This window comes from Gordionus sp. m RMFG-2023, chromosome 1 (assembly GCF_954871325.1).
Source record: "Gordionus sp. m RMFG-2023 chromosome 1, tfGorSpeb1-WG-v2, whole genome shotgun sequence".
Taxonomy (NCBI): domain Eukaryota; kingdom Metazoa; phylum Nematomorpha; class Gordioida; order Chordodea; family Parachordodidae; genus Gordionus; species Gordionus sp. m RMFG-2023.
Window position 1 is genome coordinate 14589034 of NC_088775.1, and position 17506 is coordinate 14606539.

General features: G+C 27.8%; 1 protein-coding gene across 2 annotated transcripts in view; it reads left to right on the forward strand.

Moving 5' to 3' along the window:
• The first annotated feature begins 4851 nt into the window (after positions 1-4851).
• Positions 4852-17506, forward strand: part of LOC135922327 (nucleosome-remodeling factor subunit NURF301-like) — a 29896-nt gene continuing 17241 nt past the window's right edge. Inside the window, exons 1-7 of one of the 2 annotated variants that reach the window (XM_065456712.1) lie at positions 4852-6182; positions 6227-6464; positions 6524-6729; positions 6775-6824; positions 6879-7095; positions 7139-7409; positions 17348-17469. In XM_065456712.1, the coding sequence (XP_065312784.1) occupies positions 4868-6182; positions 6227-6464; positions 6524-6729; positions 6775-6824; positions 6879-7095; positions 7139-7409; positions 17348-17469 (2419 nt within the window). In that variant the 5' untranslated portion in view covers positions 4852-4867. The remainder of the gene's footprint in view (positions 6183-6226; positions 6465-6523; positions 6730-6774; positions 6825-6878; positions 7096-7138; positions 7410-17347; positions 17470-17506) is intronic. The other variant, XM_065456711.1, reaches the window with a different exon arrangement.

Consider the following 17506-nt stretch of genomic DNA (forward strand, 5'->3'; position numbering starts at 1 on the left):
TACCATTTTCTGAATCTCCTTAAAAAGTTAAACATGAATCTGCTATTATTTTTTTAAAAAAACGGTTTTTTGACCGGGGACGCGTAGTGTTTTTGAAAAAAAAAGTGTTTTTTGAAAAAATCACTAAGTTATAAAATAGTTTAATATATAATATTAAAATATTCTGTATTCTTTTAATGAGCTAAATATGAATCCGTTTTGATTTTTTTAAAAAAACTGTATTTTGACCGGGGACGCGTAGGGACGCGTAGTTTAGCCAAAAAAAAATTTTTCGAAAAAAATTTTTTTTTTAAATTTTTTTTATTAATACCATTTTCTGAATCTCCTTAAAAAGCTAAACATGAATCTGCTTTTATTTTTTAAAAAAAACGGTTTTTTGACCGGGGACGCGTAGTGTTTTCGAAAAAAGTGTTTTTTGAAAAAATCACTAAGTTATAAAATAGTTTAAAATATAATATTTACATATTCTGTATTCTTTCAATGAGCTAAATATGAATCCGTTTTGATTTTTAAAAAAAAACTGTATTTTGACCGGGGACGCGTAGGGACGCGTAGTTTAGCCAAAAAAAAATTTTTTTGGAAAAAATTTTTTTAAAATTTTTTTTTATTAATACCATTTTCTGAATCTCCTTAAAAAGTTAAACATGAATCTGCTATTATTTTTTTAAAAAAACGGTTTTTTGACCGGGGACGCGTAGTGTTTTTGAAAAAAAAAGTGTTTTTTGAAAAAATCACTAAGTTATAAAATAGTTTAATATATAATATTAAAATATTCTGTATTCTTTTAATGAGCTAAATATGAATCCGTTTTGATTTTTTTAAAAAAACTGTATTTTGACCGGGGACGCGTAGGGACGCGTAGTTTAGCCAAAAAAAATTTTTCGAAAAAAATTTTTTTTTTAAATTTTTTTTATTAATACCATTTTCTGAATCTCCTTAAAAAGCTAAACATGAATCTGCTTTTATTTTTTAAAAAAAACGGTTTTTTGACCGGGGACGCGTAGTGTTTTCGAAAAAAGTGTTTTTTGAAAAAATCACTAAGTTATAAAATAGTTTAAAATATAATATTTACATATTCTGTATTCTTTCAATGAGCTAAATATGAATCCGTTTTGATTTTTAAAAAAAAACTGTATTTTGGCCGGGGACGCGTAAGGATGCGTAGTTTAGCCAAAAAAAAATTTTTTTGGAAAAAATATTTTTAAAATTTTTTTTTTATTAATACCATTTTCTGAATCTCCTTAAAAAGTTAAACATGAATCTGCTATTATTTTTTAAAAAAAACGGTTTTTTGACCGGGGACGCGTAGTGTTTTTGAAAAAAAAAGTGTTTTTTGAAAAAATCACTAAGTTATAAAATAGTTTAAAATATAATATTTACATATTCTGTATTCTTTTAATGAGCTAAATATGAATCCGTTTTGATTTTTTTAAAAAAACTGTATTTTGACCGGGGACGCGTAGGGACGCGTAGTTTATTTTTTTAAAAAATAAATTTTTGTAAATTTTATATAGTTACCGTATTTTTTTTAAATTAAAAAAAACATTTTCTAACTCATCTTATAAAGCTTAATAAGATTTCCCATTAATATTAATAAAAATAAATCGTTTTGACCGGGGACGCGTAGGGACGCGTAGGGACGCGTAGTTTTCGGGGACGCGTATTTTAGTCATTCCCAAATAATTAAAACAAAAAAAATTATAAATGATTATTACAATAAAAATTAAGTGAGATGAGCTCTCAACCCATCTTTTAAGATGGTTTAACTTATTTCATCTAGAACACATAATCCAAAATAATTTTTAATTGACAGGATATTTTTTTATAAAATCTTATTTTCTTAACGTAATTAATTGATCTTCATCTACTTTTAGAGTATATCTTTGGTTCATCCTTTATAATAAAATTAATAATACAAAATAAAAATAAGTTAAAAAAGTAAGAAAAAAATTAACACTGATTTCTCTTATTAGTAAAACAAAATTTGTAGATTTTATTTAATTATATCTATACAGATCTCTTTTTTATATAAATTTTGATTATTATTTTAAGGTATAAATTACTTAACTAAAATTAAAAGTACCAGCAACTACAATAAATAACGATGCATCATTTTTATTTATTAATAAGATATGAATCATAAAATATTATTATATTTAATAATAAGGATTCCATAAATGAACAATAAGTGGATAGTAAGATTTTTTTTGAAACATCAAGTGAATTTGATAAAATTATAAAAACTAATTTTATAAGAAAAATTAACAAATATATATAAAAAAATAAATGATTTTGATATATGCAATTAATATGTATAAAATAAATTAGATTTTCTAATAAATAATTGGGGGTTAATGGTTGAGGAATGTTTAAAAATAAATTTATTTTTATAATAATATTAATCAAGTAGATAAATTAACTAAAAACTGATTGAAAGAAGTATTTTCTTGATTGAGTCATGTGATAAGTTTTTTTGGCAATTAAATATAGGCAGTGGACTTTATTTGGTTGAATATTTGAGGGTGTATTAGATATAAGTATGGAATATTTTGTATGGGTATAATTTTGGTGATTTTTGTTTCAGTGATATCGTAGCAATCTATGTTTCTGAATAATTTCTGGGTGAAAGTAATTTAATGATATTATATACTACTATTGGATTAAATGTTGAGTTTTTTTATTTTATAGAATACCAATGTAATTTAATTGAAGATCAGTTGAGGTTAGGATTCATTTGATTATTTTACATAATTACATTATTAACAAATTATTAGATATAAAATTGAATTTTTAAAAATTAGTATTATTATTGAGGCATTTGATCAACGTACAAGCTACAAAATGGCGCTACAGCTGATTTCAATAGGTGGACGTTTTTTTATGCATGATCGCCAATCTATAGTTATATATATCATTGCTCCCGCTGGAATTATGGATAATGAAAAAATAGAAGGATGGCAAATATCCGAAATTTGTAATACTTATCAATTGGATGTCCAAAACATTGTTGATGAATATAATAATTTTCGCTCTTTATATTTGGAGTCTCAATCAATCACTTTTTGCGAAGATCTTTTAAAAGTTAAAAAGAATGACGCGTTATATATTGATGACAGTAATTTATTGATATTTTATTTGTAATTTTATATAATTAAAGGTATTGCAAACGATCAAATTACCAAAGAAATTATCAACAGCGAAATCATGACCAAAATAAATAAAATGGATAAAATTTTCTTTTATATTACCATACCGACTTTTAAATCAATTAAATTCTTATTCTAATTTAAATTTATTATATAAATATTTATTAACCCTTTCTACAACTTCCTGTTCAGCCGAAAGAGCCATGAGTAAAGTAAAAATTAACAAAATTCGAATGCGGAATAAAATTTCGGACCCATTTTTGGAAAATTTACTGTTAATATCCAGCGAAATTGATGTTTTTGAAAAATTTACAATTGATGATATTATAACACAATTTGCATTAACATCTATAAGTTTATCCAAATTATTAATAAAATAAATAATGTATCTTTTTCACAGCGAATATATAGGCTTTTAAATAATGTATATTTAATTTAACATTTTAAATTTCCAAGGAAAAATATACTATAATTCATTTTATTCTAATATTTTATATAATAGCTCTATTTACAATTCATGTTTTTAATTATGTGGAATCAAGCTAAATATACCTCTTTAAATTTATTCGTCTTATATTTTTTACAATATTTTAGATCTTTTTTATAGAAATATTAATATGTTATCTCATTTAATTCACTTATATATATTTTATGAAAATAAAGTGAATACCAAATTATGAAAAGATTGCATTATTTAAATAAAAGTTCATTATCACCTACAAATTTTTAAATTTTTTTTCCCTAAATAGGCTTGAAAGATTGTAAATAGAATTATGTTGTAAGGTTATAAATGGTGGCAGATAAGATTATTTAAATAAAATCACTATACCATCGTAGGTCTGTAAATTTCGCGGCCGAAAGCCGCAGGATTTTTTTTAGGTGGGTATGGATAGATTTTGGAGGGGTTTGCCTCCATCAAATTTTCGCCTCAAAATCCGCCGGCATCCCATCAACCCTCGAACCTACTGGCCTTGACAATTCAGATGGTAAGCGGCCCGATGGTTCGACTATGATCCCTTGGAAGAGGGGGGAATTCCTAACTTGGGATTTCTCATGCATCGATCCTCTTGCCCCTTCCAATATAAATAGAGATGCCATACTATATGCCGAGGCGAATAAATTAGCTAAATATTCGCCATCTCTTCCCGCCAATTATGGATTCCTACCATTAATCGCCACTGCCTTAACGTCGTTCGGCTCTCATGCCCTAGACCTTTTTAAAGAGCTAGGAAAACGGATCTCTGCTAGGACCGAGGATCCCAACAAGAGATTCTACCTACGCCAACGATTAGCCATAAACATAGTAAAATACAATTATCTCAGCTTTATTTTTTCAATATCCGAAACGCCGTAATTGAACATCCTATGCATAGTATAGACTTTGGCCATTTTGTTGCATATTATTATAATGTTAGCGCTAAATTTATATTAATGTATAATTTATCTATGTTATTTTATTTTATTAAATTATTTTACTAATATATTTACATAAAGTATTATTTTAAATGGATGTAAGCTAATATTAAATGATTATATATAATAATAAATTTCTTTAGTATAAATTTATAATAACCCTTTATAAAGGAATTATTTAACGTTTTTTTAATCTAAATAAGAAAAAATATGTAATCTTAAAAGTATCACGTGATAAATATAAATATGGCTACTGAACACTTAAAGCTTAACTTTAAAATTTATGTTTCTTGTAAATAAATATACATATGGATTCAAATAGACGTTCTCATCGCATAAAAATTCCTTCAACGAAATATTTAAATACTGATGACATCAAAAAAATTACTGATGAAAATTTTCAAGTATCAAACTCATCCAACGCTAATCTATATGACACCAATCACATTCAAGCAAACGACTATTCAGAATTTTATTTGAGTGCACCAAACGAATTAAAAAACTCTGCGTTTAATTCCGATATTCCAGATGGAAATGATAAGGATATTCCTAATATGCCTGAGACTAAAGATGAAAGCGAGTCCGGCTATGAATTATTTAACCATGAAACATTTTTAGACAATAAAACGGATTCAGTTCATTTTGAAGGGTATATGCCATCTGCTTCGCCAATCTCATCTGTTGTTGAATCTCACGACGAGTTCTCAACTGCATCTTCATCCTCTGTGGACGAAGCGGACGATATAGGGATAGATGATACAGCGTCCTTTAAGAAATTTCACGAAAGTCAAGAGGCTACTACAGACTCGATAAATGAGATAGGTAAAGGTTATTTTTCTCTGGAAGAGGAATATTTATCAGAGGACAATGAATGTATTTACGATTTTGAGGAATCTATTGATGACATAAAACCCACAAAACTTAAAGATTTGATTGAACCATCTGATATAAATGATGAAAAGGATGATGAGCAATACACTGAAAAGGCTGCTAAACAGTTGGAAAAAAGATTTAACTTACCTGAAACATCTAGAGATCTCATAATCACTCCATATTTGCTAGGAAATGAAGCTTTTTATGATGCCACTAAAGTATTAAATTTGACAGAAGGTAAACTTTTAATGCAGGTCATAAGTGTCTATGAAGTATTAAGGCGATTTAGATCAGTTTTAAAACTTTCTCCCTTTCGTTTTGAGACATTTTGTGCTGCACTGTGTTCAGAGGAAAGTAATAATCATCTAATATCTGAAGTATTTGTATCCTTGTTGAAAACCTTGCTTCGAGAAGATGAAATTAAGAATACATGGTATGGACCTCAAGATATGAAAGATAGTATCAATATTATGCTTTATTCATTAGATTCAGTGACATGGCCTGAACTTATTAAGTCATACATATCATGTGTGATGAACAAAAGTCAAATGAATAATTCAAAATTTAGTTCTGAAACAAATAATTATTATAAAACTATCAACTCAAATTTTACATATTCTATAAAAGATAAATTAAATGCATTGAGTCAATTATGTGATCTTGTATTATCAACCAACATTATCAGGTTGGAAATAAATAATGAAGGTTTTATAAAACATGACGAGGCTTGTAGAGCATGCCACAAATTAGGTAAATGTTAAATTAATATGTATAAATAATCATTATTTGTCTAGGACAATTAATATGTTGTGAAGCATGTTCTGCTGTTTATCATCTCCATTGTACTAACCCACCACTCTCTCAAATACCTGATGAAGACTGGATATGCAATATCTGTAAAGCTAATCAAGTTGCTGGAGTCACTGATTGTATTTCCAATCTAGAAAAGAATGGGACTCTTATAAGACAGGAACCAATAGGATATGATCGTCAAAACAGAAAATATTGGTATTTATGCCGGAGGATTATAATGTAAAAACAAGCCTATACTTTAATCAACCTATTTTTTAAAATTAAATTTATACATGTAGTGAAGGAGATGACCAAATATGGTACTATAGTACCAAAGGGAAATTTAAGCTACTATTAGAGTTGCTGGATGCAAAAAAATATGAAAAATTATTGGTTACTAATTTAAACAATATTATGACTGAGATTGAGGAAGGCTTTGATATCACTCAAAGGATAACTAATTTAGTAAAAGGAAATCGGAGTTCTTTTATTGAAATAGAAGAAGGTATTTTTTTGCTTCCTAATTAAATATATGTTACTTTTTTTTCAGAATATAGCAACAATATACTTGTAAACTTACAGAAAAACAAAGAAAATGAAGTTAATTTATATTTTATTCTTGAAAAATAATAATTACTTTTTTTGTTTGATAAGATTGATGAGAATAATGATGCAAAGAAGGATTTAACTACCACAGACTCTGCTGAAGAATCTTCTGCATCCAATTTACTCAGACTAGCCAATTTAGCATCTGGTTTAGCCTCAGTTGAGTCACCCAAAGATGATATGAAAGATATTGAAAATTATATAAATATTTCCCAGTACATAATAAAGCACTACAACCCTAACCCAGAGCAATTATTTTGCTTAGGTATATTATTATTATACAAAAAATGATATATATTATATTGAAGGAGAAGAGAATGGTTATAAAACTTATATTAATCAGTATACATCAAGTCATTTGGCTTTAAATAAGTACCAGTTAGCTGAAGAGAGGGATAAAAAGCGCTATCTGTCCAATAAATTTACTGCGTTACAAGCTTCAAGTGCCCAGGAATTTAAATGGCAAGGATTGCAATACACCACACCCTCACAATTGATTATTGTCCTAAGAAATACCATGATACATGTTGAGAATAAAATATCACCCGCATTTATGCATGGAAGCTGGAAAATTTATAAGTTTGTTGGCACTATAAATTGTATTCTCTTATTTTTATATCTTATAGTAAAGCTAGATAATTTTTTTCAGTCATAACTTTCCCAATTTTGAGGATGGCTCAAATTTTTAGGTTCAAATCTAGCTTAGCCAAACTATATATTTTGAAATTTTTAATTGAAAAATATAAAAACATTTTTAATTTAAAAAAGTTAAATTAAAAATAAATAAATTGATTCTCAGGAATTTTAAACTTTATTTAGCAGAAATTTTGTTAACAGGAACTTAATCAAAAACCTACTGAACTCGCCCCTAGTGTTGTTAAACGGCTCGTTTTGAGCCGATTTTTAAAAACGGCTAACTCAATATTTCATCCAGAATATAATTACGCAAGCCTGAATATTTTGTTTGCAGAAGGAACAAAGGTTTGGACATCTGTCTATTATTACCCCGGGATCGTTTCCATGTTTAACCTATGGTCTCAAAATGTCCAATCAAACAATTTTAAATTTCTAAACCCTAATTTGAGCTCAAAGTGAACATTATTAACACCATTTTTAATCATAATTCGATTATTTGAATAATTCATTTTTAATAAATTTTTAATTAAATCATATAACAATTAACCATTCAATACCCTTGTAGGGGTTTATATACCCTGAGCGTGCAAAAATTAGTATTACTTGGAAATGATAATTTATAGGGCTATGTCGATCCACAAATTTATCACCTAATTTTCAAAATTGCTATAAAACAGACTCAATACCGATTACCATACCATCTTTTTCTATACTACTATAAAACCGATCCGATATTTTTACATATTGTTATAAAACATCATATTTGAACTTTTATAAAAAAATCAATATATTCTATTCAAAAGAACGCTCCATCTTCATCAAAATATAGTGTTCTTAACGCCTCTAGCCAAAATATTTACCTCATCCTAATAATTTCGCCAACAGATGTCTAGACCTTTCTGTTTTCTGTAGGCAAAATTTACTTTTGACTAAAATCATGAGTAATCCTTTAAATCGGCTTAAATCTAGCCGTTTAATAACACTATCTGAATGTGTCACGTTGGATATTATTAATCCTTTTCTCATTGCCGATAATAAGCTGCTTTATTTTTAAATTAATTTTAAATAATCTGACTTTTTATAAACATTACAAATAAATTGAATTTTGGTTCCTTTTAAGAATTTATTATTATGAAATTATGTATAAAAAAGTATGATTATAATTATTATATACGATCATAAAATAGCCAAAAACATTTTTTAAACTCTAAATATCTACCATTTTATATAGGCCATAGCATAATTTATCATGATCTCAAATTTTCAGTAGCTTTAATTTAGGGCTGTTCCGATATTATATGGATCAGCACCGATATTTAGCCTTTTAAAAAAATATCGGATCATACTGATATTTTTTTTAAAACTTAACCGATCCGATATTTTTTATTGTTTTTGGTTATTGTATAATTTTTTACTATTTTATAAATTATTTCATGCATCAATGAGAGGAACTAAAATAGAATTTTTTAAAAAAAATCGGGCCGGGTCAGGTCAGACCTTGAATTTTTTTTAAACATATCTAAATTTATCAATTTTATATTCAATTTTTTATGTAAAATAAAAATTTTTGATTAGGCCATATAACATATGTCTTTTATTTTGAGTAATTATAAAAATTAATTTCTATATTTAAATAAATTCGGGACGGGCTGGGCTTGAAAAATTAGGCCCGATGCAGATCACTAGTATTTTTGCCATTATCTTGACTTCATTCAATTAAGCATATCATAAAAACAACATAATTGTAAATGACAAATTTAATCTCAAAATTACATACAAAGATTATACAAAGATTATACAAATAAAAAAAATATTTTTTTTAGATTTTTCCAATTTCCGGCCATTTTATTTAATATAAAAAAACTAATAACGATTTTTTGGAAATAATACGACCTTCAATTTTTATAAAAAATTTAGTAGACATTACTTAACTCTTCCTTTATATTTATAAAAAAAATTGGTCTGGGACGCGGCATTCTCAAAATCAATTAAAATGATTAGAAAAGTATATTAATATTTTTCCGAAAGATTTAAAATTATATATTCATAATTTTTAATGGTTTTTCTTGAACTATTTTAAAGGATTATTCATCCTGTAAGAATGAGAGTTTCAATCAATTATAGAAATTGTCATCGATAAAAGAAATGCATATTATAAAATCATTTACACATATAACACATATTTAATGAATATTAATAAAATATGTTCAACCAAGTTTAGAGTTCTTCAATATATAAATTCTTAAGTATTTCATATATGGCACCAAAAATAATATCAAATTTTTCGCTGCTCTAATTTTTAAAATAATTTGATATTTTTAAAACATTACAAATATTAATTTATTATTATTATGATATTATGTATAAAATAAAAATATTATAATAAAATAACCCAAAACAATAAAAATATTGGATCGGATTTTTGAAAAAATAGAATCTTTATTACCCCATTCTATTTCAACTCAACAATTGTATCTAAACCAGCTAAAATTGAACTTAGACGACGGCCAATATTTAATTTTAAGTAATTTTCAGTGAAGTATAAAGTTATCGTTGGAATAGAGCTCAATCCATTGTTCACCCTTTTGTTATTTATTATAAAGATAATTTTCGAATCTTTTCAACATAATATAATAGCAGTACATTATTTACAAAAAATATTGGTAAATTTTTTAATTAATAAATTTTATATGTCAAATAAAAATTTTTATTATTCTGATGAATTGCACATTATAAAAATCGTTTTTTATTAATATTTGCCATCGTGAGATGGATTTTGGTGTACAAGCGAAATGGCATTTTTCTGCTACAGCACATGGGAAAAGTGCTTGTTATGAAATTGGTGCACTGTTAAAAGATTAGCCGATAGAGAAAGTTTGCAAAAACCTTACTCAGAACAAATAACAACAACATATGAATTGTACGAATTCGCTAAAAAATAATATTAATGGCATATATTTTGAATATATCAAAAAATATGACGAGGAACTATTACTTATATTACTCAGAGAAAGATTTTCGAAAACTACCGATTCCTGAAATATTCCGACAGGTCTACGTCAATTTAGAAGTAAAATGTATTCGAACTCAATAGAAAACACTATATATTATTTATCATAAGTATAATCTTGGGAGAAATATTAGGATACATAGCATGTGTTTATGATTCTAATTGGTGGTTAGCCTTATATATAATTTTATACAAAGACGCTTTTTCGAGAAAATATTTATACACTTTTCTAATCATTTTTATCGATTTTGAGAATGAAGCTGGCCGCGCCTCAGATTAATTTTTTTATAAATATAAATTAAGAGTTTAGTAATGTCTTCTAAAAATTTTTAAAAAAAGGTCGTATTAATTCCAAAAAGAGTTTTTAATTCTTGTATATTAAATAAAATGGCCGGAAATTGGAAAAATCAAAAAATTTATCCAAAAATCTTTGTACGTAATTTTGATATTAAATTTGTTATTTACAATTATATAGTTCTTAAGATATACAATTGAATGAAGGCACATAATGGTAAAAAATACGTCATTTTTGCCATATTGAACCCTAATATCTGCAAAAATAAATGTTACGAGGCAAAAGTTTTGGCTATTTCTAATTACATAACCTTATTTGCTTACCAAATTTTAAAAATATTGAAAGGCTGCCTGAAATTTCATCTTTTTGCTCATTAGATATGGAATGACCCGCTATTGGGCTCGATTTACCCAATTTTAAATGGTTAACTCAAGATGGTAGCCAAAAGTAAATTACTCAAGCTTATTTATTTTGCCAGCATATAGCAGAAAGGTTTGGACTTTTATTGGCGAAATTTCGAGACTTAGGTAATATTATTTTGGCCAAAATCTTGATTTAGCCCTTTTTATAAATCGGCTAAATGGAGCTGTTTAACAACGCCACACATTCACCTATTGAAAATATTTTAAATGAGATCATTAACTTTTGGAGTATAAAATATTAGAAAATATTGATATTTTTATGACATTGGTTCAAAAATATTAAAATCAATAGAAGTATCGGATTGGAATCGGATCGAGTTTTTTAGTAATATTGAAAAATATCAGATTGGTGAAAAATTTGTGGATCAGCACAGCCCTACTTTAATTGAATTTATCTTTAGAATATGTGTCAAAAATTTCATTCATTTTTGATTCAATAGTTTTTAAAATATAAGCAGTTTGTGATAGATGCAAGTTTTAACTTCTGTCTTTTTTTTCTAACCTTGGTTAATTAATATAGGGAGTCTTGGTTTTGATATCGAATGCATTTTTTTGTACTTAATATTTAGGATTAAAAAAATTTATTCTTTTTTTAGAATGACATAAGGCTATCATTATCCTCAAAATTTTATATCTATACATAATAAATTAAAAATAATGTTTTATTAAGCCTAAAGGTTTTATATATAATATTACAAAATAAAATAATGATGTCAATATATTACTAAATTAGCGATTCATGCATTTAACACATTTAAATATATACACATTGGAGTCAGTTGTAGCGGAATTTTATAGTTTGCACGTCGATTAAATGTCATAATGTGCATTAATATAATAATCGATATAGACAATTAGTTGACGAGCAAACCATAAAATGGCACTTCAGTTGACTCCATTGTATGTACACTTTTAATTAATGAATCACCAATTTTAGTACATATACGTCATTGGTCTGACCCCACAAGAATGTTTACGCTATTTTCGTCACTATAGTACTGAAGTTTTAATAGAGTTATTTTTTAAATCGAGAAAATAATAATCTGTATATAAAATTTTAATTCCTAAGATATAGGATTCTCTAGATTCTTTATGCGGTGTACAAACCCATTCTAAAAAAATCAAGTTTCAAAACTTTTGCATATTTTAAGATTTTAATGAAATCGTATATTAAATTTTTAAAATTTATAAAAATTTTCTAGAATTATGTTTAGGACATGTTTTTATTTTTATATTTGAATTGCTTATTTATTTAAAGTTTCGAAAATTTGCACTTGATATTTTGGACTCAGCTTTAGCAAATAATTTATCGCAAAACTATTATTGTTTTTGAAAAATATTAATAATTATAATATTTTTATTTATTGATTCTGAGACTTTTACAATTTACAATTATTCATTTTAAGCTAGAAAATATTACAATATTTTAAAATTTTGTTTTAAGGAAGGATATTGTGAAAATGAATAAATAAAATTCTGCCTTAGATTTATTCATATTCGAACAAATCGAATAACTTATTTTTGGTATTGTATCGATTTGATTCAATTCAAATTGTTCGAAACAAATCAAATGTTCAATTTGTCTTTGTATATGCCTACTTACGTGATACGTGATATATAGCGCATATGCCCTCTAACGTTGAGTATCAACAGAGCTACGCTAGGTTTTCCTCATTTCCATCTAATTGGAACAAAGTTAATTTGGGTATTAATTAAAAATAAAATATGAGGAGCCCTCCACACTTTTGTGGGCAAGCCGCACGTACTTGTACGCTCAACATTCCGAAGAAGTCGCAGACGTCCATAGGCTTAAAATCAAAAAGGAGCGGGACAAAAAAAGAGCCTATGCCCAAGAACTGCAGTTTAAGTTAATTACTTTAAGGGTGGGTTGTGGCTGATTTCTAGTTTAAGATTTTTATAGAAATTAGGATGAAATAAAGTACATACCAATCCAGTTTGCTATTAGTCCTAATTTAGAAACGTCCCATATTTGATTTTGGTATTAAAAATATAAAACACTGGTAATTTTTTCATTTGAAATATCTTTCCTTTATCCTGAAGAGTTTTTTAATGGACTTTTTGCAGTTATTTAATTTAATGAATTGTTTCATATTTAAATTTAACCATTATATCTTTTATGGTCTTATAGTACCAGAGGGATTTGTATTTTGTATATTCTTTTTTATTATAGGTGTAAAGCCAAGTAATAGCATCATGGACAAGATTTTGATCTGAGTTTCTTATGATATGGGCCAGAAATTGAATACGGTGTTTCTTCAGGGTGATGTGTATCGGAGTATGCTTAGATGCTCTCCATAAATTGTTGTTTGATATAACCTTCGGATAAAAAATTCCATTTATGGTTCTAAGGCAGTTATTTATGAAGGATTGGAGTCTCCTATTTTCTGTTTTGTAAAATTCCCATAAGTCCCCTCCAAAAAGTAATATGGGGATGATTGTAGAATTGAAGATTCTAAGTCTGGTGTGAACAGAGATCTCCTTCGTCTTCCATAACTTCATATACTTGTAAAAAGCCCCTTTTGCCTTATGTATTCTGGTTTTCATCTCTTCTTTACAACAGCCCTTGTTATCCAAAAGTACGCCTAGGTATTTTATTTTTTCTACTACCTTAATGATATTGCCATCAATTATGATACTTGGATTCTGGGCAGCACTCGGGGAAGGAAGAATAACTGTTTTATTAAAATAGATTTTTAAGCCCATTTTTAGACTTAAGTTTACCAATGGGTGTAATATATTTTCCATTTCTTTAATACTTAAGGACACTAGAGCGATGTCATCTGTGTATGATATTATTCTGTTCTCTAGATGTAACTTTGAATTGGAGCTTAGATCCATTAAACATGCAGCAAACTTCTTTAATAATTTTATGCATTATAATATTGAACAGTAAAGGTGAAAGTACACATCCTTATTTTACGCCTTTCTTTATCTTAAAAGGGGGGGGGGATATCTTATTGTTAATTTTTATACAGCCGGTGAGATTCGTATAATGGTTTTTTATTATGTGGATTATGTTTGATTCAATCTCGCATTCCGACAAAGTCTTCCAAAGAGCATCATGATTTACATTGTCAAACTCTCTGCTGAAATCAACGAAGGTGAAGTAGGCGGGAATTTTGTATTTCCAACATTTTTGTATTATTATTTTTAGTGCTAAAATTGGTTCTAGCATATTTTTCTTTGGCCTGTAGGCACAAATATATTTCGGAAGTAAGGTTGGCCGAGACGACATAATTCTGTTCTTTATCAGAACCATGAATATTTTAGATACAGTAGATGTTAGGGCAATAGCCCGATAATCTTTGAAGCTTTTTGGGTCTTTAATCTTGGGGAAATTACATAATAAAGAGATATTCCATTCTTTAGGAGTTTCGCCACTATCCCAGATTTTGTGTAAGAGGGGTAATAGATAGGAGGATATAGTGTTTGATGCACTTTTTAGATGTTCGGCAGTTATTCCGTCAAGCCCAGGAGCTTTATTATTACGTAGTTTAGTGATAGCTTTCTTTATTTCATCGGTGGAGGAGGCGGGATTGAGCGTACGCTTGTGCTTGTTTGGCAGAAGGCTTTTCTTGAGTCAAAGACCCTCATATAGTAATCTACCCATAAAACTAATTGTTCATCTTGATCTACAATTTATTTCCATTTTTTTAGAACTAGAGATGGGAGTTTTTTTAAACTGTAGGGTTTACAAAAATAGTTCAGTTTGTTATATGCATCATATATTCTATTGTCCTTCATATCTTTATCTATTTCAAAAGCTTTCTTAGCAATGTATGTCCTTCTATCACTCCTCAAATGTTTTTGTATGTCCTTCCATAAGTCTTTGTATAAAATATTTCCTTCTCTAAGTTGATTTATTTTGATTACTGCCTCGTTTGTTAGCCATTCCTTCCTTAGAAAGATATTCACATTTGCTAGTGTATTGTATGACTCTATGATGTTTCTTTTAAAAAGATTCCAAACAGCATTTACATTTCTATTTTCGGTCGTATTTAAAAAAATGTCTCTTTTCCTGGTTAACGTTTGGTCTAGTATTTGTAGATTTTCGTGTGATTGTGCCTTTATTTGTTTTCTTGGAAGTATGAGTTTAAGAGAGTTTACTCTGTAGCCTGGTGTATTTGGGCTATTTTTGTGATGATATTTCCATATATTTTTTACAAACATCTTTGCTACCAATATAGGATCTGATAATTTGATGTTCGTGGACACTTCAACATCCTCGAACTATTCATGGACATTTGATAAGAAAAAATCTATTTGAGATTTTTGATTTGCTCTCACGAAAGTAAACGTGTTCATATGGTTGAAAAAGGTGTTCTCTATTTTCAGATTTTTGGTTCTGCAAAAATCAAGTTGATGCTATCCTCCTTATTGATTTGCTGCATGCTGGCACTTCCAATAATATTATTATCATATTCCTCGTTTTTGCCAATTCTCAAGTTGAGGTCTCCTAAGATTATAATATTATACCTCAAAGGCAGAGAATTTATTAGAGTAATTATTTCATTTATGTAGTCGAGTCTCTCTTTCCTCTTTGGTGGGGCATATAAATTTACTAAAATTGTGGGTCTGAATTTTGTATTCAGATACAGGAGACCACATCTTTCTGATATAGGTACAAATTTAATTATTGATTTTTGTATTCGTCTGCTTGCTAGGAAAGCTATTCCTGACTAGCTATTAAGGGTGATACCAGATCAAAACAACTTATATTCATTAAAGTCAGCCGTAGTATTTCCTGGACTATGAGTCCCCTGAATGCCAATGATGTCTAATTTCATGGGCGCAAAATCTCTTAGTAGCACTACTAATTTATTATTCAAGCCATTAATATTTAGGGACCCAATAAGTAATTTACCGTATACTATGTTCTCCATATCAGTTAACACTTAAAACTAAAAGAGATTTTTTGAGGAGTGATAGAAGGACATACATTGCTAAGAAAGCTTTTGAAATAGATAAAGATATGAAGGACTATAGAATATATGATGCATATAACAAACTGAACTATTTTTGTAAACCCTACAGTTTTAAAAAACTCCCATCTCTAGTTCTAAAAAAATGGAAATAAATTGTAGATCAAGATGAACAATTAGTTTTATGGGTAGATTACTATATGAGGGTCTTTGACTCAAGAAAAGCCTTCTGCCAAACAAGCACAAGCGTACGCTCAATCCCGCCTCCTCCACCGATGAAATAAAGAAAGCTATCACTAAACTACGTAATAATAAAGCTCCTGGGCTTGACGGAATAACTGCCGAACATCTAAAAAGTGCATCAAACACTATATCCTCCTATCTATTACCCCTCTTAAACAAAATCTGGGATAGTGGCGAAACTCCTAAAGAATGGAATATCTCTTTATTGATCAACAATCGTATAGTTAATATTACTAGAGTTCCTTTATTAATCAATTTGTCTCAATTTTTTTATACAACTATACTTCCTTTTGTCAATAATAGCTTATTAAACATTTTAAAATATATCTTATATTGTGACAAACTGTCGTTGATATATATATATTATATCGATAAACAAATCCTAGTTATATAAAATGAGAGTAATTCCATATTAAATCGATAACTTTTCAGCCCGAATTTTTATTTAGTTTGGATAAAATTTTCCATACTATGAAGACGTCATTAGAAGTCATCGAATCCAAAATTTTAGCTTTTACTAAAGTTTTTTAAAAATATAAATAGTGATGCTAAAAAATTAGATATTGTGTAGCTTATTAAAGACCAAAATTATTCGAATAGTGCATTATTAGATTCTTTTTAGATTTTTTGACAGTAAATTATTTCCAATTAAAAAGGCTTTTATAAACAACATCTACTTGTCAGATTGATAGATTATCAATAGGAAAGTCAGTTAGATTTTATTTAAAAAGCATATTGATTATTAAAACTAACTATTAAAATAATTTATCGAATATTCGATCGTTTTAATGGGCTTAATATTGAATATGGAAATATTGAGTAAATTTTTCTGTTTTGCCGGAGATGCACTGATAACATCTTTTTAGCCAATACCACAACCAATACCCAAACCTTTATTGATACTTTTCTATATTGTATAGCTTTTAAATCATTTTACAAATTCAATAACAATTTTAAAAAAATTATAGAGATAAATGGGTCAAAGCCATTCAGATGTGCACACAAGTTAAAGATTTCGCCTTTGCTCTTGCCATTTTCGAATGTGCTATAAGACCAGCAGTGTTTAACAATGTTTGGCATGATGCACTAGGTAAAAATAATAATTAATCAATTACCCTTTTTGAAAA